The sequence below is a fragment of the Coregonus lavaretus genome, assembly GCF_964263955.1.
Source record: "Coregonus lavaretus genome assembly, contig: HAP1_SCAFFOLD_3874, whole genome shotgun sequence".
Classification (NCBI taxonomy): domain Eukaryota; kingdom Metazoa; phylum Chordata; class Actinopteri; order Salmoniformes; family Salmonidae; genus Coregonus; species Coregonus lavaretus.
The window spans coordinates 5,576-31,694 of record NW_028159494.1 but is presented as its reverse complement, the minus strand read 5'-3'; the positions used below and the strand labels follow the sequence as shown (position 1 = coordinate 31,694).

At 42.3% G+C, this 26,119-nt stretch overlaps 1 protein-coding gene and 1 long non-coding RNA gene across 2 annotated transcripts; both read right to left on the bottom strand.

Annotated features, from left to right (window-relative positions):
• Positions 1-11,287: 11,287 nt before the first annotated feature.
• Positions 11,288-13,602, bottom strand: LOC311122794. Its single transcript, XR_014612500.1, has 2 exons — positions 13,506-13,602; positions 11,288-13,463 (listed from the first exon to the last, which is right to left on the bottom strand). It is a non-coding gene; the product is annotated as an uncharacterized lncRNA (long non-coding RNA).
• Positions 13,603-18,739: 5,137 nt separating this feature from the next.
• On the bottom strand, positions 18,740-25,090 carry LOC311122795 (mitochondrial glutamate carrier 1-like). The gene is made up of 5 exons (XM_084197111.1): positions 24,287-25,090; positions 22,278-22,422; positions 21,315-21,469; positions 20,216-20,291; positions 18,740-19,618 (listed from the first exon to the last, which is right to left on the bottom strand). The coding sequence occupies exons 1-5, from the start codon at positions 24,327-24,329 to the stop codon at positions 19,471-19,473; spliced, it is 567 nt and encodes a 188-aa protein (XP_084053237.1). The 5' UTR covers positions 24,330-25,090; the 3' UTR covers positions 18,740-19,470.
• Positions 25,091-26,119: the final 1,029 nt, after the last annotated feature.

The window sequence follows — 26,119 nt, the reverse complement described above, 5'->3', positions numbered from 1 at the left end:
ACTTATCTATTTCGAATTGTATTTTTTTCCAAATTTCTTGTTTTATAAATTTAACCAATCCCGTCGGTGACCACTTGAGGGTGTCATTGACCGCACCACATCTGGCCTCCCAAAGTTTAGTCTTGATAAGGGACACCAGAGTCACTAATTCTAATAATTGCACCTTTTCCACATTTTTTAGTTCAAATTTGGCTACCCCTTCATAATCAATGTTTTTTAAAATATTAAAATCTATTTTAATTTTCTTCCAAACTATTTGGGCAAAAGAGCATTCCCATAAAACATGGGGAATTGTTTCAATTGCGAAACAGTTGTCCCTGGGACAAAATTTATTCAGGGTCAAATTATGATCATATAATGTTGAACGGACCGGAAGACGTCTGTGTAAAACAAGCCAATTAAAATCTTTCAGTCTGTTGTCTAAACCTTTTAATTGTGCCCGTAGCCAGGTGGAAGGTGATATTGGTAATCGGTCTCTAGGACGACAATTTTCTATTAATTTCACATATAGCAGTCTGTGGTTGATTACATTTTCTTTTACTTTGCAGACTGGGTTTTTCCTTGCCCATTCAACAATTTTCTTAAAATGTAATGGGATAATTTCAGCTTTTGGCTTACTGTTATCCCACTCCACCATAAACCTTAACGGTATGGACAGCCAGAATTTGATTAATATATTACATTTGTGTACAGAAGACGACAAAAGACAACAAACGTTTGAGTAGAACAACGCATCTAGTTTGAGAGGAATATGAGGGAAATCCCTTCCACCAGCCTCTATAGGCTGGTACATCCGATCTCTTCGGATGTACTCATATCCCCCCCAAAAGAAATTAAACAGTACACGTATGAACATTTTCCTTAGAGACACCGGCATGGGAAACACATATGCAAGGTGGAGTAATGAAGGCAGAATGTCCGCCTTCAGCACTAACACCTTGCCACTAAAAGATAGTCGCCTCACTTTCCACAGTCCCAATCTTTTATTAAGCGAAAGTAGTTTTTCTTTCCAATTAACCATGTCATCTTTAATTTGATTTCCGAAAGATATCCCGAGCACTACCATTGGTCCTGTGCACACAGTCAAACCACATAACTGATCAGATCTCCATTTCCACTGTCCCATATATTTTATTTCTGTTTTATTCTTGTTAATCCTAGACCCGGAGGCAACAGAGAACTCATCAATGACTTTGATAACCTCTTTCAAGCTCAGGTCGTCTTGTAAATATAAAATGGTGTCGTCTGCGTATTGTGAAATTTTTAGAATATCCCCTCCAGGTAATATAATGCCTTTGATGTTGTAATTTGTCCTAATTGCACATGCGAAAGGTTCAATATATAAAACATACAATAGCGCAGAGAGAGGGTCCCCCTGTCTGACACCTCGTAATTGCTTGATTACATTTCCAATATTCCCATTAATATTTACTCTGCTTCCCACATTACTATAAAGAATTTTTACCCATTTCATAAAATTATTTCCAAAACCACATTTTTTCAGAACTCTAAACAAAAACTCATGGTTTACCATGTCAAAGGCTTTTTCCTGGTCCAAATTTACAGTAATAGCTGGCAGGTGCCTTTCCTCTAAATATGCTTGAACGTCTCTGTGCAATTGCAAGTTCCAGGTTAACTTTCTCCCTACCACACCACATGTTTGGTCTAAACCAACAACATATGCCATGGCAGAAGACAGACGATTAGTTATGGCTTTACTTAATACTTTATAGTCTACACACAACATTGTTAAAGGTCTCCAATTTGCTAGTGTCTTGGGGTCTCCCTTTTTGTAAAGTAGCGAGATTACCCCCTCGCACATTGAACCTCCCATATGCTCCAAACCAAAAATAACTCTAAATACTTCCAAAAGATGACATCCAATTAAATCCCAAAAAACTATGTAAAACTCTTTAGAGAGCCCATCCACTCCTGGTACTTTGTTATCTTTCATGCTCTTCAGTGCCATATATATTTCATCTAAATTCAATTCCCCTTCTAATTGGTCTCTAATATCTAAAGGTATCTGCACATCCACACATTTTAAAAAAGTAGTCCCCTTCTCATAATTAATTGTTTGCTTTTGGAATAGCTGAGAAAAGTGCTGGGTAGCGACACCAAGCATGCCATCTCCATCCTCAACCGTCTCCCCGTCTTGATTCAATAAAGCCGAAATGGTCCTCCTCTTTCCCCGTGACTTAATTTGTTTGAAAAAATATGCAGAGCACTTCTCATCATTATCCCATTTATCTTGTTGACTTTTAAACATGAAATCTCGAGCTTTCTCTTCAAAAAAGGCCTGCTGCTTTTTCTGCAGGTTACACAATGTGTCTTTATCTAAACCACCACCATTCAAATTACCTTGGATGTGCAGATCTTCTAGTTTGTTCTGCAACTTATAAAAATCTTTGTATTTATTACGTGCTTTATCTTTACAATAATTCTGAATAAAAATCTTGATTCGTAATTTTGTGCTCTCCCACCAGTCTATGACAGTAGAATAAAATGATTTCATGGTTACACAGCCCTGGAAAAAATACCTAAATCTAGTCTCAAATGTTTTGTCATGTAAAATACCATTATTAATTTTCCAATATCCTTTTCCAAATTCAATTGTTTTTAATTCTACTGTCACAGACAGGCAACTGTGGTCAGAATAAAAAACCGGAGTGACGCGTGCAGAGGACACACCGAGTCCACGCGGAACAAACACATAATCTATGCGGCTCCTCGCGCCCCTGCTGTTTCCCCAGGTGAAACCGGGATCATTTGCATGCGCCACTCTATAAGTATCAACCAAATTATATTTCTCTATTAGATTTTTTACAAGATGCCCGCCCAGATTACCCCGGTCATATGATACATTAAAATCTCCCCCCATTATAACCTGTCTGTTTGTCATAAAAATAGCGTCTAGGTTGTTCAGCATTTCCCTCCTTTCCTTGGGTGTCGATGGTGCATATACATTAATTAACCGAAGACATTTGCCCCTCCAATCAATATCTACTATTAAAACCCTCCCGTGTACTGCCGAAAAACTTCCCACTATTTTTAAATCCCTATTTCCACATAGGACACCAACCCCTGTAGAATGCACCCCGCCAACACTCCACCTTGACTCTCCCTGAACCCATTCCCTCGTAAATCTCTCCACATCATTTTGATCTTTTAAATGTACTTCTTGTAAAAAACACACAGAGAAGCAAATGGAGGACAAATGGGAAAAAACAGTCGCCCTTTTAACGGGGTTCCTAAGCCCTCTAGCGTTTATGCTAGCTATGTTAAAAAGGGACGACATGGGGAAAGGAGGGAAGCAGACAACTATCTAAATATGACATGAATTTCCAGACTCACTTTAAGTACAGTTCCTCGTTAGGAGGCCTGTCTGGGAAACGGTGGTCCCCAGGGGGAGGACTGTCCACAAAGATAGGGGTCGGGAAAACACTTTCCTCCTCAGTCAGTGTGGGTGCTGGAACACCGCTGGGTGCGAGACCGCTGCTGTCGGTAGAGCTCGCGCCTGACAGGGAAAGCAGAGTCTCCTCTGCGCTGCCCGGGTTTCCCGCGCTTTTCTCCTCAGACTCCCCGCTTGCAAAACAACTGAAACGATTCCCCCCCAGGGCGGACTCCTCCGTCGCCTCCATGCGGATGAGTGGGGAAACAGGGCTCATCTGCTTCCTCTTGACAGAGCTCTTCCTCCTCTCTCCCACCGTGGTCCAGCTCTCCGGAGCGGAGGGCGCGGTGGGCTCTCCCGTAGCCTCCTCCATTTGCTTGCTCCAACTCCTGTCTCCCGCTCCGCTCTCCTCATGAGGTGATGATGGCGCCTCACTCCCGCTCTCCTCAGACTCTCGCAGTTCTCTCTCCATCACTAGCTCCTTCACGACCTCCTCAATAGCGCGTAGCTCTATAACTTTTCCCTCATCTGCTCTTTTCCCGCTCACCGCTCTGGCGTAGGAGGGGGCTGCCTTTGGGCAGTGACGGAACAGGTGCTCCTCTGAGCTGCACAGACTGCAGCGCTTAGGCACGGTGCAATCCCTCATTACATGGCCGAGGGCCCCACAGTTTCTGCACCTTGTCTGGGTGCAGGCATCAGCAAGGTGCCCGTACGTGCTGCACTTCCTGCAAAAACGAGGCTGCCCAGCATACATGAGGTAACCCCTGTCTGCACCGATAGAAAATGACGCGGGAGGATGGAGGTAGCCATCATGGCCGCTCTCGTCTTCCTTTAGCAGGACGCGAAACTGCCTCTTCCCTGTCCAGATGCCTAGGGCGTCCTTAATGTCTCTCACTCCTGGCAAGATGGTCACATACCGGCTGAGGTAGCACACTAGCGTTTCTTCTGTGACCCAGGGGTTGAACATGTGCACCGTTAGCACCCTCAGATTGTGCCTGCACAGGGACTCAACTTGAAAGCTACTGAGGGCGGGTGCTGTCGAGTTCGCTCGGAAGAGCCCTCTCACCTCCTCCAGCCTGGTGATGGTGTAGAACGACACATCATAAAACTTCTCCGGTGTGTTTTGTTGCAGACAGTGCACATCGTCTGCTGTCAGGCGTAGAGGTCCAAAAAGAACGTCCTTTCCAAAATTAACTCTTTCCATCAACTTTTCTTTTCCAGTCCATTGAAAACGCAGCGTGTTCTTCAGTCCGGCGGCTGCCGACTGTGACGTGGACGATGACGACATCGCTCCACCTTCAGGATCTCCTTGGTACTGCACTTGATCTTGATCTTAGCCAAAAGGCCGAGAAGCGATACCGCAATGCTTTCGGAAGGAAGGTGCCGTTCTCCGACACGACAAATTCACTGACGGTTACACCAAAATGAGCGCTGTAAACTTTCCGCCAAATATCAAAGATGATGGTTTTAAAAAATGGTGGCATAGCTTGGGAGTTGATCAACCTCGGAAATAGCCACTTTTGACTGTTACAATGTAACAAATTGGTAGGTTTCATAGTCACGTGGACATCCGCCCTCCAATCGGAAACGAGAGAAAGCCTTGTCGAATTAAAACCAGATTAACAGCTAAATTGGAATAATAATCTATCAAATACGGGTGGGGAAAATAATTTGGAGATAACATTATTGACATAACATTTGATTTTATATCAAATATCTCTGGTAGCAATACTGCCACAAGGGAACTGAGGTATTGTCCACTTGGTGGCGCCAGAGTTCCACCGTCGCCTTGTCCAAGCTGTACTATGTGGTCAATCAAAATGCACTTGAATGTTGAACCACTTGATTTCAATACATACAGCACATCATCAGCGCTAATAATGTATACAATTTTAAAAAAGCCTATGTGTTTTTAAATCAGTCTGTAGAGCCTTGTATGATATGGCCATTGTGAGGAGGCCTTCATAAAGTCATCCTCCTAAGTTACTAGAGGCCAAACTTCCACGATGTCCATGGCACTGGACTGTAATGATAGCTTGGTCTACATTTTACATTTTTTGTCATTTAGCAGACACTCTTATCCAGAGCGACTTACATCATATTTATATTTTTCATACTGGCCCCCCGTGGGAATCGAACCCACAACCCTGATTTTGCAAACGCCATGCTCTACATCCCTGCCGGCCATTCCCTCTCCTACCCTGGACGACGCTGGGCCTATTGTGCACCGCCCCATGGGTCTCCCAGTCGCGGCCGGCTACGACAGAGCCTGGATTCGAACCAGGATCTCTTGTGGCACAGCTAGCACTGCGATGCAGTGCCTTAGACCACTGCGCCACTCGGGAGTCCACAGTGCGGCCTATGGAGAGGTCCTGGCTGCATAAATGTGTGCTCCACATAATAAACTTTTGCAAACATGGCACTTTGGTGGCATACTTTTACAATTAGGCTTACACAGTCACTACAACACACTAAAATGTCCAAAATTATCGCAAAAATAAATGTATGTGGGTATTACTGACGGTTCTCCAGATAGTGGCTAATATTTAACATGATACAAATGGTCAAATAAAAGCCTGGGAATATCATCAAAACATTCTAAAGCGCATACATCAACTCGGCAGGTTTAGCCCTACGGAAGCCTATAGCTTGGGTCTCCAAATTTCATCCACGCAAATTATGAGGGCACACAATCAGAAATCTCAGTAACCGCACAGCTATTTCTATGCTATTTCACTGTCATGTTGATATGATTTTCAGTTTGCTTCCATATGGCTGGTTTCACATTCGTCTCCAGGGATCATAAGAAAGAATCATCTACATTTACAATCCCCTTCTCCAAACGGATTATTAATTTACCTAACTGTTTTCGATAGATCATATCAAGTTATAAATTACAGTGCATGGAGAATAGTGTTATTTCTATTAGAAAAAAATTCAGTAAATGCTTTTTCCACTTGGAACCGGAAGGTTCACATGACCTTGATCATGGTTTCCTCCCGGTGGTGGAATTATTAGGGAATTAAGTCAAAGTCAGAATATGGTTTATCTGTAGACACACCGCCACAGCTTCATTTATTCGAGCTCCACCTCAAACGAATAGGGGGGTGAATAGTATGCTATTCTCATTCTTAAATTCAAGGTCAGAATACGCATAGAGAGAAAAGCGCATAAATAGGTAATTGAGTTCCGTTCACAAGCGCTTAACTTGGGTCGGAATCTCGGCCATTCTGAATATTAGCACAGCTATTTATAGCCTATTTCACTGTGGAAAGAGGCCCCGATAGATTTAATTGTCATGTTGATATGATTTTCAGTTTGCTTCCATATGGCTGGTTTCACATTCGTCTCCAGGGATCATAAGGAAGAATCATCGAAAACAATTCCCTTTCTCCAAACGGATTACTAATTTACCTAGCTCTTATCCAACACAACACTAAACAATACATTCATTGCACTATAACGGTGACAAACGGTGCCCACAAACTGTTAGGGCCTCCATAAAGCTGTCCCAACAGCAGAGTCCCAACAGCAGAGTCCCAACACCTTACCACCGCTACACCTGGCTATCAGCGGAGCCTTGTCTGGCAGCGAAACAGTTCATTCAGCCTCATTTATCACCTTTTAAAGAAACATAGCTGATATGGCTGACTTTCTTAAACAAATGTGGTTTCTACTGACAATTGAGATGTACAAACTATGGCATAAGGGGACGACGAGCGGATAAGAGGCAATCCGTAATTTCGATTAAGACATTAATTAGCAAGCTGGATGGACGAAGTCAATATAACTATTTGTTCAGCACTTTTGAAATGTACAGCGACTAACAGCTTACTACACAACATACACTTAGTATTACTTTCTTAGCTACAGTATACAGTCGTGGTCAACATTTTTGAGAATGACACAAGTATTGGTCTTCAGAAAGTTCGCTGCTTCAGTGTTATGAGATATTTTTGTCAGATGTTACTATGGTATACTGAAGTATAATTACAAGCATTCCATAAGTGTCAAAGGCTTTTATTGACAATTACATTAAGTTTATGCAAAGAGTCAATATTTGCAGTGTTGACCCTTCTTTTTCAAGACCTCTGCAGTCCGCCCTGGCATGCTGTCAATTAACTTCTGGGCCACATCCTGACTAATGGCAGCCCATTCTTGCATAATCAATGCTTGGAGTTTGTCAGAATTTGTGGGTTTTTGTTTGTCCACCCACCTCTTGAGGATCGACCACAAGTTCTCAATGGGATTAAGGTCTGGGGAGTTTCCTGGCCATGGACACAAAATGTCGATGTTTTGTTCCCCGAGCCACTTAGTTATCACTTTTGCCTTATGGCAAAGTGCTCCATCATGCTGGAAAAGGCATTGGTCGTCACCAAACTGTTCTTGGATGGTTGGGAGAAGTTGGTCTCGGAGGATGTGTTGGTACCATTCTTTATTCATGGCTGTGTTCTTAGGCAAAATTGTGAGTGAGCCCACTCCCTTGGCTGAGAAGCAACCCCACACATGAATGGTCTCAGGATGCTTTACTGTTGGCATGACACAGGACTGATGGTAGCGCTCACCTTGTCTTCTCCGGACAAGGTGTTTTCCGGATGCCTCAAACAATCGGAAAGGGGATCCATCAGAGAAAATGACTTTACCCCAGTCCTCAGCAGTCCAATCCCTGTACCTTTTGCAGAATATCAGTCTGTCCCTGATGTTTGTCCTGGAGAGAAGTGGCTTCTTTGCTGCCCTTCTTGACACCAGGCCATCCTCCAAAAGTCTTCGCCTCACTGTGCGTGCAGATGCACTCACATCTGCCTGCTGCCATTCCTGAGCAAGCTCTGCACTGGTGGTGCCCCAATCCCGCAGCTGAATCAACTTTAGGAGATGGTCCTGGCCCTTGCTGGACTTTCTTGGGCGTCCTGAAGCCTTCTTCACCACCCTCCTTTTAAAGCTTCCAGTCTGTTATTCTAACTCAATCAGCATGACAGAGTGATCTCCAGCCTTGTCCTCGTCAACACTCTCACCTGTGTTAACGAGAGAATCACTGACATGATGGCAGCTGGTCATTTTGTGGCAGGGCTGAAATGCAGAGGAAATGTTTTTTGGGGGATTAAGTTCATTTTCATAGCAAAGAGGGACTTTGCAATTAATTGCAATTCATCTGATCACTCTTCATGACATTCAGGAGTATATGCAAATTGCCATCATCAAAACTGAGGCAGCAGACTTTGTGAAAATTAGTATTTGTGTCATTCTCAAAACTTTTCACCACGACTGTACATATCTCCGTGGCATATTGCATAATTTCTGCAGCTGCATACAAGACATTTCTGGACCTTGTTGTGCTGTGCTCATTTGAACAGGGTGGTGGTGTGGCGGTCCTTCGTGGGAAAATTCTGGCATCAAACTTTGGCATCAAAGTCTGGCATTCTCTGGATTTATGGTGCTTTCAAGACAACTGGGAACTCTGAAAAAAACAAGGTTGAATCATGACGTCAGTGATCTTCAGGTCGGAGCTCTAGAGAGGCCCGAGTTCCCAACTTAAAAATCTGGGTTGGATGACCGAAGCTCAAAACGTATTTTCACAGTCGGATACATTTTTTTTTTCAAAGTTACCAGTTGTCTTGAACTCACTGAAGTCTGAGATTTCCCAGTTCAGAGTTTCCAGTTGTTTTGAAGGCGGTAGAAGTCATGCTGGATTGACAGCATGGCCAATGTTGAATGTTTATCCTTTTAAGCTTGGACAAGAGACCCTTCAACCCAGACTTGGACCACACATCCACTCCACTGAATAGCAGGCTAGTGATTGTGTTGCAATGCTTGCAGTTAGCCACTGATTCCTTCCAAACCACTCATTGTTGAATTTGCAATTTTCCACTTGTTGTGTAATGTTTATGTCCAATGGCCGATGAGCACCGATACGTTTTATCTATAAATTATCTTCATAATTTATCTTCATATGACAAGGATTGAGAAGGATTTGCCAGTAGGTTGTCAACTTGATTCATGATGATGACTGCTTGGGGGAAGAAGCTTTTTGGACCTAGACTTGGCACTCCGGTACCGCTTGACGTGTGGCAGCAGAGAGAACAGTCTATGACTAGGGTGGCTGGAGTCTTTGACAGTTTTTAGGGCCTTCCTCTGACACCGCCTGCTATAGAGGTCCTGGATGGCAGGAAGCTTGGCCTCAGTGATGTACTCGGCCGTACGCACTACCTTCTGTAGTGCTTTGTGGTCGGAGGCCGAGCAGTTGCCATACCAGGCAGTGATGCAACCAGTCAGGATGCTCTCGATGGTGCTGCTGTAGAACTTTTTGAGAATCTGAGGACCCATGCCAAATCTTTCCAGCCTCCTGAGGGGGAATAGGCTTTGTCGTGCCCTCTTCACGACTGTCTTGGTGTGTTTGGACCTTGATAGTTTGTTGGTGATGTGGACACCAAGGAACTTGAAGCTCTCAACCTGCTCCACTACAGCCCCGTAGATGAGAATGGGGGCGTGTTCGGTCCTCAGGAGGGAAAGGGCAGTATGGAGTACAATAGAGATTGCATCATCTGTGGATCTGTTGGGGTGGTATACAAATTGGAGTGGGTCTAAGGTTTCTGGGATAATGGTGTTGATGTGAGCCATGACCAGCCTTTCAAAGCAGTTTCATGGCTACAGACGTGAGTGCTACGGGTCGGTAGTCATTTAGGCAGGTTACGTTAGTGTTTTTGGGCACGGGGACTATGGTGGTCTGCTTGAAACATGCAGGTATTAATGTCAGTGAAGACACTTGCCAGTTGGTCAGCGCATGCTCTGAGTACACGTCCTGGTAATCCGTCTGTCCATGCGGCCTTGTGATCACACAGTCGTCCGGAACAGCTGATGTTCTCATGCATGCTTCAGTGTTGCTCGCCTCGAAGCGAGCATAGAAGTAATTTAACTCGTCTGGTAGGTTCGTGTCACTGGGCAGCTCACGGCTGTGCTTCCCTGTGTAGTCTGTAATAGTTTGCAAGCCCTGCCACGTCCGACGAGCGTCAGAGCCGGTGTAGCACGATTCAATCTTAGTCCTGTATTGACGCTTTGCCTGTTTGATGGTTCGTTCGAAGGGCATTGTGGGATTTCTTATAAGCTTTAACATGCTGGTTGGAATGAGGTAGAACAGATAAGTAAGTGTCCCTGCATTAAAGTCCCTGGCCACTAGTAGCGCCGCCTCTGGATGAGCGTTTTCCTCTTTGCTTATGGCCTTACAGCTCATTGAGTGCGGTCTTAGTGCCAGTCCAATCAAATCTACTGTAGATATAACGTGATTTGTCATTTTATCTGTGGCGAATGACCTTGAGCCTTCTTAGATGGGCACTTCTAATGTAACTTTATGGCAGCACCCAAGGAGCTTGAATTTTCGAGCTCTACCCGTAGATTTTGTGGTGACGTAGTGTCCCCACGAGTGACAGAACACTGAGCCAATCACGGCGCAACTAGAGAACATTACCAACCCCTACGCTCCGTATCCTCCGCTGGCTGCCCCTCCACCACAGAAAGCACTGAGCTAGGCTGAAACACCTGCATTTTGGAGCTGCCTTACTCAAGGAAGCAAAAAAGAGAGAGTTTGTATGAGGCTTTATAACTTTTGCACACTGATATGTGACACATATTAACGCCAAAATATCAACACAGGCAAAGAATAAAATAGAAAGCGGGTTGGGCTGAATGACGGGTAGCCGCTGAACACATCACAATATTAGCAAGTTATTTCCCCTCTACATAGTAGTTATCAGCAAAGTCAGTGGTAGTACGAAAAAAAACAAGGGCTTGTAAAAACATTTTTTTATATGTAAGGGGGGCTGTGCGATTTATTTAAAATAGCCTTAAAGACGCTTAAGAAAAAAACTAAAAGGTTAAATGAATAAAACAGACATACCAGGAGAATAAGGACAGTCATCTCATTTTATTGAACAGTAAATGGGGAATAACAGGGAATACAACATCTCATTTTTACTTAAATGCATTGTAAGCAATGACTAAGACAATATATGCCATTTAACAGACGCTTTTTTTTTCTCCAAAGCAATTTACAGTCATGCGTGCAGACAATTGTAATTTCATAAATGTCATAATTCACCACACACGTCATCATCATCATATCACCCTCCATGTGGTGGATGGAGAGAGAGATACGTTGTAGAAGGAGAGTGGAAGGTGTTTAGCCTGGGTGCCCGTCTGTTTAGCCTGGGTGCCAGTCTGTTTAGCCTGGGTGCCAGTCTGTTTATCCTGGGTGCCAGTCTATTTAGCCTGGGTGCCAGTCTGTTAAGCCTGGGTGCCAGTCTGTTTAGCCTGGGTGCCAGTCTGTTTAGCCTGGGTGCCAGTCTGTTTAGCCTGGGTGCCAGTCTGTTTAGCCTGGGTGCCAGTCTGTTTAGCCTGGGTGCCAGTCTATTTAGCCTGGGTTCCAGTCTGTTTCTGCACTCTTGCCTACTCCTATGGAATTATCATAACAATGACAGCAATGGAGTTGGCAAGAGAGCAGAAACAGGTCTGGGATCAGGCTAGAGTGTGTGTGGGGCATATGTACACGTTATCTTGAAGTCCTATAATGCACGACCACAGTTCCTCTTGGAGGAATAAAAATAACTAAGGGTCAGTAGAGGCCTCACGGGTCCCCCATAGAGTTTGACTTACTTACTTACTACTGATAAACACATGGTGTGATGTTGTTACATTGGGTGTATTCAAAATGGCACCCTAATCCCTCTACAGTGCACTACTTTGGAATAAAACCCCTATGGGACCTGGTCAACGCTAGTGCACTGCAGAGGGATTAGGGTGCCATTTCAGACACAGACGTTGTGTTCAGGTTGTGGTTGCTATACTGGAGTCTAGTTCCTGTGGGATTTCTACTGAGTTGCATTACTGGTGAATACGTTGAGTACATCCAAAATAGCAACCTTTTCCTTATATGGTGCCATACTGGTCAAAACTAGTGCACTTTATAGGGAATAGGGTGCCATGTCCGGGTGTGATCTAGCCAAAACTAGTGCACTTTATAGGGAATAGGGTGCCGTGTCCGGGTGTGATCACTAGCTACTGTCTGACTGCTGTGTATATGTGTTTTCTATGTTTTGACATATATTCTGTTGATGTTGTCGTTGCTGTGTTCATTTACAGACATGTTCTCGGACAGCTAAAATCCTATCCAATAATCTCATCATCACCATAATCAATATATGTCTTAATATGTATATAAGTTACATTCTCGGATTTGCCATTTTCTTTAGAATATGTAGCAAGGTGGTATACGGTACATGGACTTAGTAGTGGCTATAGAATGCTGTGATACTCGTACAATTAGAAGATGAAGAAGAAGACGTTCTCCTTCCAGTTCCGAGGTGATACGGTTCCAACAGTGGAACCCCATTGACTGTGTTGTATCGCGTTTCAGAGATAGGAAGGGTTTTTCTGTGATATTGTGCCTAATATTTATTTGTGCTTTTTATTTTATTGTATACACTCTAAACGGTGTATTTTTTGGTGTTTAGACCAGAGAGAAATAATCACAAGGTGTCACACTAACTAACTAACTAACTAACTAACTAACTAACTAACTTATGACTACAGCATTACTAACTACAGCATTACTAACTACAGCATTACTACACAGCCAAACCAGACAGACACACACACAACCAAATCAGACCAGATCGAAGCACAGTCAGTACAAATTCACAGCTGATCAAACTAAATGAAAATGACTTCATTGGTCAACATTTTCAAGATTAAAACCATAAAGAAAAAGGAAAATCACAGGACAAAAAGGCAACAAAAAAAAAGATCATCAAAACAATAATAACAAATACATAATAATAACAATGATAATATCATACAAGATGAGTAAGGATTGGAATGTTTGAGGAATAAACAACATGAATAAAAGTAATTATAGAATCTTTGAAGAATAAACAACATGAATAAAAGTAATTATTGAATCTTTGAAGAATAAACAACATGAATAAAAGTAATTATTGAATCTTTGAAGAATAAACAACATGAATAAAATAACTTCAAGCTGAGATCACATATAATAGGTCTGTTATATTTTCTGTCTGTCTGCCTCCAAATGGCCCCCACTCTGATCTCTGATCTGTCTGTCTGCCTCCAAATGGCCCCCACTCTGATCTCTGATCATGGCAGGGGGTCCTAGGTCTACTATTCCTGAATACCAAACCAACCCCTATCCCCTATCCCCTATCCTCTAGCCCTATCCCCTAGCCCTATCCCCTATCCCCTATCCCCTAGCCCTATCCCCTATCCCTATCCCCTATCCCCTATCCCCTAGCCCTATCCCCTATCCCTATCCCCTATCCCCTATCCCCTATCCCTATCCCCTAGCCCTAGCCCTATCCCCTATCCCTATCCCCTAGCCCTATCCCCTATCCCTATCCCCTATCCCTATCCCCTATCCCTATCCCCTATCCCCTATCCCCTATCCCTATCCCTATCCCCTAGCCCTATCCCCTATCCCCTATCCCTATCCCCTATCCCTATCCCCTATCCCCTATCCCTATCCCCTATCCCTATCCCCTATCCCTATCCCCTATCCCCTAGCCCTATCCCTATCCCCTATCCCTATCCCCTATCCCCTATCCCTATCCCTATCCCCTATCCCTATCCCCTATCCCCTATCCCTATCCCCTATCCCTATCCCCTATCCTCTATCCCCTAGCCCTATCCCCTATCCCCTAGCCCTATCCCTATCCCCTATCCCTATCCCCTAGCCCTATCCCTATCCCTATCCCCTATCCCTATCCCTATCCCTATCCCCTATCCCCTATCCCTATCCCCTATCCCCTAGCCCTATCCCTATCCCCTATCCCTATCCCCTATCCCTATCCCCTATCCTCTATCCCCTAGCCCTATCCCCTAGCCCTATCCCCTATCCCTATCCCTATCCCTATCCCTATCCCTATCCCCTATCCCTATCCCCTATCCCTATCCCCTATCCCCTATCCCCTAGCCCTATCCCCTATCCCTATCCCCTAGCCCTATCCCCTATCCCTAATCCCTATCCCTATCCCCTAGCCCTATCCCCTAGCCCTATCCCCTAGCCCCTAGCCCTATCCCCTATCCCCTAGCCCTATCCCCTAGCCCTATCCCCTAGCCCTATCCCCTAGCCCTAGCCCTATCCCCTATCCCTATCCCCTAGCCCTATCCCCTAGCCCTATCCCTATCCCCTAGCCCTATCCCCTAGCCCTATCCCCTAGCCCTATCCCCTAGCCCTATCCCCTAGCCCTATCCCCTAGCCCTAGCCCTATCCCCTAGCCCTATCCCCTAGCCCTATCCCCTATCCCCTAGCCCTATCCCCTAGCCCTATCCCCTAGCCCTATCCACCAGGCAGTATGGTGGTAGATCCAATAGGCCAGGTGGTGTTGTTACTCCTATCCAGTCCTCTCTGGTAATGAATAGGGTGTAGGGGCTAGGGGTTGGTTTGGGATTCAGAGAATGAGAACTTCCCTCACTATCTGACCTCTAGGCTAGAACTAATCATTAAGACATGGATTTCCAGCAGAGATAGCACACACTAATAGGACCAGGTCATTGCTATTGCCACTGGGGTGAAACAAGTCATTCTGACAACAAAGTTGAAATTCTAAAATCATGTCGCTTTCCGACTCCTACAGTAATGCCTTTATTAATTCCATATACTGAATAGATTCAAGTATGCATTTTGTTAGCTACGCGTTAGCTATGTTTCTTCACTATTGTGAGCTAAAAATCAACAAATAAGTTTTGTTGCAATACACTTGATTTGACATGAATTCATAATGATCATCACACTGTTTCTTTTCTTTTCTATATAAGCTAATTTTCTTCAAAAGGTAATTCCTGGTGGCATAGTAGGTTAACACGGTGTGCATTTGGTAATAGATTATGAGATATCAAAGAGCTACAACATTATTGTTCCCAATTCCATACACTTAGAGTATGAAGATAAACCTCACCCTTTCTGCTTGCAGCATTCAAATGATATACGTTTTGCATTGAAATGACATGAATTCCTTCACTGGAATATTTCCACAATATGATAATAATAATAATAATAATAATAATAATAATAATAATATGGATCGAGAGAAGGGAGGCTGGAGAGGTAGGTGTGGTAATAAAGCCATCGGTAAAATGTTCAGTAAAACAAACATTAAAACCTATAGATATTACAACGCAAAGTTCATATCATTTGCATACTAAAGTGGACACAACACATACAGAAAAACAATACATACAGCTATATATATATATATATATATATATATATATATATATATATATATATATGTAGAAAGGAATATTGATAAGTATTATAGATCTCAGTTCTCTCCCAACACATCATGATAATAATAATAATAATAAAACATTGAAGAGTTGTGTTGCATGTTAATGGTGCAACAGTTCCGTGCGTCCCAAATGACACCCTATTCCCTATATAGTGCACTACGCTTTACCAAATGTAGGTCAAAAGTAGTGCACTATATAGGGAATAGTGTGACATTAGGGAATGAATCAGTACAACTGAAGAGCTGCATCAGTCACCCTTGATCTCTGGCTGGCTCACAACTTCCTCCAGCTAAATCGAGACGTGACCGAGGTACTTATTGTTGGAGCCAAAGCACAGAGAGAGAATCTGACCGCACATTTTAACTCACAGGCAATAAAGATAAAACACCAGGTAAAAAACCTAGGTGTTATTTTAGATTCTGAACTCAATTTCGAATCACACTTTAGAAATGTCACCAGAACAGCTTATTACCACCTGAGGAACATTGCCACGGTGCGTCCGTTTCTCTCTCAGGCTGATACAGAGAGACTCATCCATGCTTTTATTACAAGCAGGCTTGACTACCGTAATGCTCTCCTGTCTGGTCTACCCAAGAAAGCCATTGGTCAACTGCAAAACATACAGAATGCTTCAGCACGGGTACTGACCGAGATCAGACGGAGAGCACACATTACACCGGTTTTAAGGTCTCTGCACTGGCCGCCTGTGAGTTTTAGAATTAATTTAAAGATTATTCTATTGGTTTTTAAATCAATCCACAATTGTTCGCCCCAATACATGTCAGACATGCTTGTAAGTTATGAACCCAGTAGGTCCCTCAGGTCCTCTGGCACTGGCCTTTTAACTATCCCAAAGCTTAGGACCAAGAGGCATGGAGAGGCAGTCTTTAGTTACTATGCCCCCAGCCTTTGGAATAGCCTGCCAGAGAACCTGAGGAGGGCTGAAACTGTGGACATATTTAAAAGAGATCTTAAAACACATCTTTTTAGCTTTGCTTTTCCTCAGGGTGCTTTTTAGTAAGTCCGTTTTTGACATTCTTTTGTTTTTTATCTGATGTTTGTTGTGTAGTAAATATTTTAGCTTTTATTTTCATTGTTTTATATTAGTTTCTTTCCTGTGAAGCACATTGCATTGCATTCCATGTCTTAAATGTGCTGTATAAATAAAGCTTGATTTGAATGGTGTGGCAGGGCCTTCAGTGATGTAACAAATGCATGCACAACAAAGATACACCATGAAAGTTTCAATCCCCAAAGAGCCTAGAGAACAACAAACAAAAACATACTAAAGCATAGATAGCTTTAGTACATTGAATGATTGGAATAATACAATTTTAGGTCCCAATCTTTTTTTTTGTACACTATTGAAATCACAACTAGATTGTAATTTTACATGAAGTAAAATTGTGTGCCTTGCTCCAGTTCTTTAAAAATAGTTGTGTGGTAGTGTAAGAAGTGTTAGCAGAGAAGTAGAGGAACATTTAATACCTTCTAACTTTATGTCTAGCTTTTTGGGAAAGTGGTACAAATGTATGTTGTTTATAAAAAGGTTAGAGAAAATGTGGTTGATGCGGTTACTGAAACAGCTGTACCTCTAGATTAGTTGAAGATATTTTCTGCTATGATTTCAGATTTGAATAGCAGAGAAGTAGAGGAAGAATTCATACCCTCTAACTTTTTGAATAACTTATTGGGAAACTGGCTTAAAACAGCAGTTGTTTTAATAAGTTAGGAAGAAAAGCAGTTGGTGCAGTTCTCAAACAGCTGTATCGTTAGATTGGTAGAAGTTATTCCTGTTCTGATTTCATATTTGAATAGCGGAGAAGTAGAGGAAGATTTCATATGCAATATTTTTGTTTGGAAAGTGGTCAAAGTAGCTGATTTGTGTCAAAAGTTCCATTGTTGCATTCACGGTAAATGGAATGTTGGAAGTCATGATGTCACAATGCTCTAATCTGCTTGTGTGAGTATCCATAGCAACGGACACGAAAGAGCTTTTAGCTGATGTTAGCTAGCTACTTTTCATCACTCTAAACTCAGACAAACAGCTGTAACTTTTGATTGGTAGAATATATTTCTGCTCTGATTTCTGATTTGAATAGCATAGCAGAGAAGTAGAAGAACAATTCCACATTTGAATATATTTTTGTTGTGATTTCAGATTTGAATAGCAGAGAAGTAGAGGAAGACTTCATATGCTCTAACTTTCTGTTTAACTTGTTGGGGAAGAGGTCAAAGTAGCAGATTTTTGTCAAAAGTTGCATTGTTGCATTCACAGTGAATGGAATGTTGGAAGTCATGATGTCACAATGGAAGCTTTAGAAGGTTGAACAAATCCCATTAAAGTGGATGCAGTTAATTTAATTTAATTAAAAGGTTTATAGTTTAAATGTTATCAAAAAGTTGTATGCAAGCAACTTAATCCAGATCAGTCTACACGTTTTAAAGTTTGAATGGCTGTAAGAGGAGTAGCGTTCCAAATATTAATAATGAGAATAGAAAGTCAGAAATAATTTGGACAATATTAAAAGTGGCTTCTTTATTTATTATTTTTTCTGTTTGTTTTTTTAATAGAATCTATTGCAGATTCGTTTGCTCTTCAGATATAGTATTAGTTCTGTCACTGGCCCAAATTCATGATATTGAATGTTTGTTTTTAACACCAAGACCACAATGATATGATATTGGCCATGGTTTCAAAGTGCAAAAAGAATGTTGGTTATTACGATAGCTCTATTTTCCTTCTACGTTTGGGGATAACTAGGTACTGCATTTAGAGAAAAGACCACCAGGGACAAGGCAATTAGGGTCCAATCAGAGCTATAAGCTGATTGGCTGAATGGCAATTACAACCAATCACAGGCAGGGATGACTGGGCTGTTCAGGTAAGATCCAATGGGAGTGTCAGTATTGTATAGTTGTATAAAGTGCACAACTTAACATATTCTATGGGTCTTGGCCTGTAACACATGCATTTAAAAATAAATGTAAGATGTAATTTAAGCTCTAATTCATAGTATACTACATAATAGCTGGTAATAATAATAAGGTATGGATCATTTTGTTTCTTTAATGAGCATGCTTGGTGAACTTTGAATAGTCTAACTAAGTGATTCTTTGTTTTCTTGAGAACTCGTAAAATCCTGCTTGCTTTGTCATTAGGACCAACAATTTTTTTATATGTTTTATTATTACAAGATATGTAATTTATATTAAATCTGATTGATAGGCAATAGTCGTCATCCGCATGATCATTCTGATGCTATGGCGGTTCATTGAGATAACTGCCGTAGCTCAACATATTCAGACAATAGATCTACCCTGTAATTCATCAATCACGCCCACATAAAAAATATCATAAAAAAATAAATAAAATAATCATCATTTGAGAACATGGTATTTGTGGCTTCAATTCCACTGGAATCTTGTGTTGCCGCCGCTTTGCAATCAACGTCTCTCTTCTCCTATTACTGTGCTCACCGCCGTAACATTACATTCAACACCACAAGGACAATTAAAGAGGCTATACGCAACGTGTTCGCCTCTAGGGGGGGGTGCTCATAAGCCAAAAGGGGTCAAAGAAAGAAATCCTAAATTGGTGGTAGTCGTACTTTAACCCGACGACAACGATCAAATGTTCGAACAATCCCATCAAATTGATCAAAACCTTATTTCATGATGAGAGGTGATCTCGGATCCTATCGCTGTGCTGTGCGTGATGTAGTTGTGATCTAGTCGCGAGAGAGGGAAAAGGCAGAGATCCGATCGGTTGACGTTCTTGTCGCTTAGTTGCCAGGCAGGAAGCTGAGGATGTATTCTCCCGCCCCGAAGAAGTAGACCACCTGGGCGATACCAAATAAGGGCGCGATGACCAGGGCACGGCAGTACGCCCCCTTCAGGAACGCTGAGGGACCCTCGTTCTTCATGATTTTACTGATGGGTGAGAGGTGAGAAGAGACATGGGCAACACAGATTAGCAACAAGATGTCAGTGAATAGTTTTAACCTCGTTACTATAATGATGTGTTTTAACTGAATATGGCAGCTGAGTTATCATATAGCGTATACAGTGTATTCATTCTGTATTCAAATTGTTGCCGCAACACCAAAAAGAACAAGAAACATATAGTGATGCTAATTATAACCATCTTCTGGTAGAGAGATAGGCTTTCCCCAAAACCTTCTCAATTAAATGTTAACTAGCTACAAAGTAGCCTACCTGTCAGAATAATATCATGATGTTTTCCACCAATCATCGTGGGCATTTGTTTTGTAAACTCCATCACGTTTAAAGAAACCCCACTAACCAAACAACAGTGCTAGGTGCATTGGCACTTGAATCAAAGGGTAACTACTCTCAACAATCTCCTGATGTGGTAATATGTATTGTACTATACTTAGAACATCCAATTTTTTATGTTTTTCTCTAAAACAAAAAGTGTGCTTTTGAGAGCGAAAACCTGAAAAAAACGAGGGGAAATCCTGAACAGCCTCAATGCGCCACGATGGAAATCCCCATGTGTAGGTTTACCTGATGCAGTCAGTCACCCCGCTGTACGTTTCCTCTGTACTCCCTCTGTTCATAGACTGGATTCTGGTCTTTATCACTGTAAATACACAACAATACCATGTTAACACTACAATACACACTGATGCAACTAAGAATATATGATTGGTGTAAGATCCAGACTAATTACAGACCATTTTAACTCAGAGAGACATAACATAGTGTGATGGAAAATGGTATGTTTGTGCTTTTCTAATTACCAATTTCTGTGTTCTATGTTTGTGCTTTTCTAATAACCAATGTCTGTGTTCATGGAAGTGACTGATTGAACGAATCCTCACTATCAGTATTTGCAATTTGGCAGTACGCCAAGACCCTTGTTTTGAGAATGGAAGATATCTCAGTTTCAAGGTCTCAGCTTGGAGAGAAGAAGCCTCGTGAGGTATCGGTCGGTCACATGTTATGAACCAGTATAGGTCTGTCACATGTTATGAACCAGTATTGGTCGGTCACATGTTATGAACCAGTATAGGTCTGTCACATGTTTTGAACCAGTATTGGTCGGTCACATGTTATGAACCAGTATTGGTCGGTCACATGTTATGAACCAGTATTGGTCTGTCACATGTTATGAACCAGTATTGGTCGGTCACATGTTATGAACCAGTATTGGTCGGTCACATGTTATGAACCAGTATTGGTCGGTCACATGTTATGAACCAGAATTGGTCGGTCACATGAACGAAGCAAACGTTAATGGTGAATTAATGACGAATGATGAATAAAGTAAATCATGCAAATATAACTTGTCTGCAGTATATAAGAGAGATCTAACGGGACTGCCCCGGTGGAGCTCACTTCAGACCGGTACTTTATGCATCTAAGTTTGACTGTGACCTCTCCAGCATGATAATAAACAATGATTCATTTAAAGATTGACCTCGAGTGTCCCTGTGTAGAATTTCCACGAAAACGGTATAATCTTATAACAAGATAGAATTATTATTTTTTTATAAAGAAAATCCCTTGTCTCACCAACTACAGGACAGCGGAGGCGCTGCCAGCCCATATTACTACAGTATTATTATAATCTATATTATAATATTATCATATCATGTCTCACCATCTACAGGGTTGACAGCGACAGCGGCCGTGCTGCCAGCCAGACAGCCTGCCAGGAATGACACGTAGAACGGGGCGGGGCCCTCCGCTCCTCTCTTCCCCAGGGTGTTCAGGTTGGCAAACAGAGGGAAGTAGATGATGGAGAATGGAACATCCCTGAGAGGAGAGGAGAGGAGAGGAGAGGAGAGGAGAGGAGAGGAGAGGAGAGGAGAGGAGAGGAGAGGAGAGGAGAGGAGAGGAGAGGAGAGGAGAGGAGAGGAGAGGAGAGGAGAGGAGGAGAGGAGAGGAGAGGAGAGGAGAGGAGAGGAGAGGAGAGGAGAGGAGAGGAGAGGAGAGGAGAGGAAAGGAGAGGAGAGGAGAGGTGGGGTGGGGAGGGGAGGGGAGGGGATGGGGGGGGGGAGGAGAGGAGAGGAGAGGAGAGGAGAGGAGAGGAGAGGAGAGGAGAGGAGAGGAGAGGAGAGGAGAGGAGAGGAGAGGAGAGGAGAGGAGGGGAGGGGAGGGGAGGGGAGAGGGGAGGGGGGAGAGGAGGGGAGGGGAGAGGAGAGGAGAGGAGAGGAGAGGAGAGGAGAGGAGAGGAGAGGAGAGGAGAGGAGAGGAGAGGAGAGGAGAGGAGAGGAGAGGAGAGGAGAGGAGAGGAGAGGAGAGGTGGGAGAAATGAGAGATGAGCAGAGGAGAGTTTTATCATATTGTCATACCTCAGAGTTGTGGCCAGAGCAGTGTGTCAGTGTATTTATGGATGGACTTTAATTGAATTTCCTTGATTCCTAGATTCCTTGCATCCTCTTTCCTCAACTTCTTCTCAAAACGCCTTGGAGGAGAAGATCCAAGGTCCCTCAGTCTCTGACCTTTTTCCTCCGTACAAGGAGGACGAGTGGAGAAGACGGTAGGAATCCAGGAAATACAATTGAGAAAGAGCCAATGAGCAGAGGGTACCTGGTGGTCAGAACACTGTTACGTTGTTTACCTGAGCAGTGTGGCCCCCAGGCCCTTGTACAGCCCAGCGATGCCCTTCTCCTTAAGAAGTTCCCTGGTCAGCTGCATGGCGGTGGGGGACTTGGTCGGCACGGCCCCTGGTACCACTGTCTCTGGCATCAGCTTCCTCTGGGCCTCTGAGAGAAGGACAGACAGGGACAACATGGGGTTTAAAGCTCTTAAATCTCTTACCGATTCTCCTCTACCTCATCTAAATATATTTTATTTTCTTACTAGCACTGAACTTTTCTGATAGTTGATTTGTTAAGGAAAAATTGTACTTACTATGATTGTAATTAACATGAATGCACTAACCTCTCTCTCTCTCTCTCTCTCTCTCTCTATCTATCTATCTATCTAACTAACTAGTTTGCAGGTATTTAGGCAAGATAAGACTTTATAAGGGTTTGTACTTGCTCATGTAAAGTCTTACAATGCATTATAACTGCATCATAACGCATTATAACTGCATCATAACGCATTATAACTGCATCATAATGCATTATAACTGCATCATAATGCATTATAACTGCAGGCTGTTACCTCATGGAATACATTAATAGCTCAATGAGCATGTACAACAAGGGGACTAAAATAGACAGTAGAGTAGGTCAACAGCTTATGTGGTTCCAATATTGACCACACGGTGGCAGAATTGCTCCATATTTCAACACTAGGTCATAGTGACCCTTCCATTTTGCAGCTCCATCTCTCTCTTACCGATCCTCCTCCATCTCTCTAAATATCTTACCGATTGTTTTCCATCTCCCTAATGGCTCTATTCAACCTGTATCACTGATGGAAATGGAAAGGTCATTTCCTCTTGAGCCGACATATGCAGTGTTTACCATGAATGCAGTCTCCGCTAGCGCGAGAACATTGCCTTTAAATTTATATCACGCTGTAATACAGAACTTCCGCGATACGGATTTAATAGAGCCCTAAATCTCTTACCGATCCTCCTCGATTTCTCTCTAAACCTCCTAGCGATCCTCCTCTATCTCTTACTGATTCTCCTCTATTTCTAACTGATTCTCCTCTATCTCTAACTGATTCTCCTCTATTTCTAACTGATTCTCCTCTATCTCTAACTGATTCTCCTCTCTCTCTAACTGATTCTCCTCTATCTCTAACTGATTCTCCTCTATCTCTAACTGATTCTCCTCTATCTCTAACTGATTCTCCTCTATCTCTAACTGATTCTCCTCTCTCTCTAACTGATTCTCCTCTATCTCTTACTGATGATCCTCTATTTCTAACTGATTCTCCTCTCTCTCTAACTGATTCTCCTCTCTCTCTAACTGATTCTCCAACTGATTCTCCGCTATCTCTAACTGATTCTCCTCTATCTCTAACTGATTCTCCTCTACCTCTAACTGATTCTCCTCTATCTCTAACTGATTCTCCTCTATCTCTAACTGATTCTCCTCTATCTCTAACTGATTCTCCTCTATCTCTAACTGATTCTCCTCTATCTCTAACTGATTCTCCTCTCTCTCTAACTGATTCTCCTCTATCTCTTACTGATTATCCTCTATTTCTAACTGATTCTCCTCTATCTCTAACTGATTCTCCTCTATCTCTTACTGATTCTCCTCTATCTCTAACTGATTCTCCCCTATCTCTAACTGATTCTCCCCTATCTCTAACTGATTCTCCAACTGATTCTCCTCTATCTCTAACTGATTCTCCTCTATCTCTAACTGATTCTCCTCTATCTCTAACTGATTCTCCTCTATCTCTAACTGATTCTCCTCTCTCTCTAACTGATTCTCCAACTGATTCTCCTCTATCTCTAACTGATTCTCCTCTATCTCCAACTGATTCTCCTCTATCTCTAACTGATTCTCCTCTCTCTCTAACTGATTCTCCAACTGATTCTCCTCTATCTCTAACTGATTCTCCTCTCTCTCTAACTGATTCTCCTCTCTCTCTAACTGATTCTCCTCTATCTCTAACTGATTATCCTCTATTTCTAACTGATTCTCCTCTCTCTCTTACCAATTCTCCCAGCATCTTGAAGCTGAATCTTCAACATCTCCATAGGAGTTGTGACGATAACCTGTGACGATAAACAGAAATGCAAGATGAAAAACCACTGTATCTGACAGGAACATTTGGTAAAGTGTTATAACCAGGGGTATAGGCTTACATGAAGAAGATAGGGCATATCATGGGATATTTTCTAGGGGATAGATAGGCCTTTATTACTCAAGACTCCATGTAAACTACAACAACAATACACTGGTTAAAAATTCTATCCGACAATGAGAGTCTGGTAATAGCAAATAAATAATAGCTATTAACTCAGTAGCTCCTATTTCTGTTCCATGGCACATCTTACAACGAGGCTACCAAAAGCCTGTTAATAGTAAGGACATGCAACCTTCCAGACATGGAATTGTATCAACTCGCTACTCAAGGCTTTTACGTGTGACGTATAGTTAAATGCACCAAAGAGGAACAATGGGTACATATTGAAGATGCACATGCTCATCTCCAGAATATATTTTATGTGTCTATTTCTGAAGGATAAAGCTTAGAACATGAACAACTTCCTAGTTAAGAAAATGAAACGTATTCTACAAAAACCAATATCACTCCCTAGAACACAACCCTATGGGACAATCCTTGGAGAGCTTTTCAGAATTCACCGATAAATTGGTCCACATGGAAACCGAAAGGCATAGACACCGTAAATGACTTGGTAACAGGAAATACATTTATTTCCATGACAGAATTAAAAAGTAATTTGGGACTGACCAATGTAGATAGTTTCAAATACATGCAACTTTAAAAGTTACATATCACGAAATTTTGATTTGAAATCTTTTGGAATATCAGAGCAACCTTGAGGGAATCTTATTTGAGTCAGAAAATGATGTTCATATGATGGGGAAGATCTACCAAACCTTACAGAGAGCAGAGAGCCGATCCATCTGACAACCTCTTAGAAACATATCAACTATTGGAACCAAGACATAAAAAGAACTGATGTTGGCACAAGATGGAGGGAACGTTGGAGCATAACTAACTAAATTACAGTTAACTAAAATGTACGCTTAATCCAGTATAAACTAATGTATAGAATTTATTATACAAGAGACAACATTCACAAATTCTACAGCACAACGGCAGTCATGTCTTAAGTGTAAAACTAATAATGACTCAATAATCCATGCTTTCTAGGAATACTATAAAGTCCAAAAGCTAGAAGGTTGGCTGGCTGTCAGAAGTACTCCAATGTAAACTTACTTTAATCCGTCTCTCTGCATATTTCAAAACATGGCGTATGGGGGTGTAGTGAGATACCCAATGGGCTGGACGATTCTCTTCTCATCATTCATCTTGAAAAAAACGTATACTAAAAACTTGGAAATCAATCAATCCGCCATCATTGACACGATGAAAAAATCTAATGATTTATTATTGAAATAGCATGGGTGACCGAGAAAAACAAATTGGTACAATTTAAGGCCAAGTGGCAAACCATAATGCAGGCAGTAGGGATGGGGGTGTGAACATGCGGGTCTGGGCAGACGAGATGTATTCGTTTTTTGTTTGCGTCTGTAAGTTGTTGTTCGTATGTATTAGTTTGTATTTGGAGTTTAAAAACATTAAGACATACAACCTCCTTACAGCTAATAGCTAGCATTAGCAACTCTGCAGTGTAACCAATAGGTCCAGGAGTTAAGCTAGCTAGGCTACAGCCTATCGGATACTATACCATTAACTAATAGCTAGCGTTAGCAACTCTGCAGTGTAACCAATAGGTCCAGGAGTTAAGCTAGCTAGGCTACGGCCTATCGGATACAATACCATTAACTAATAGCT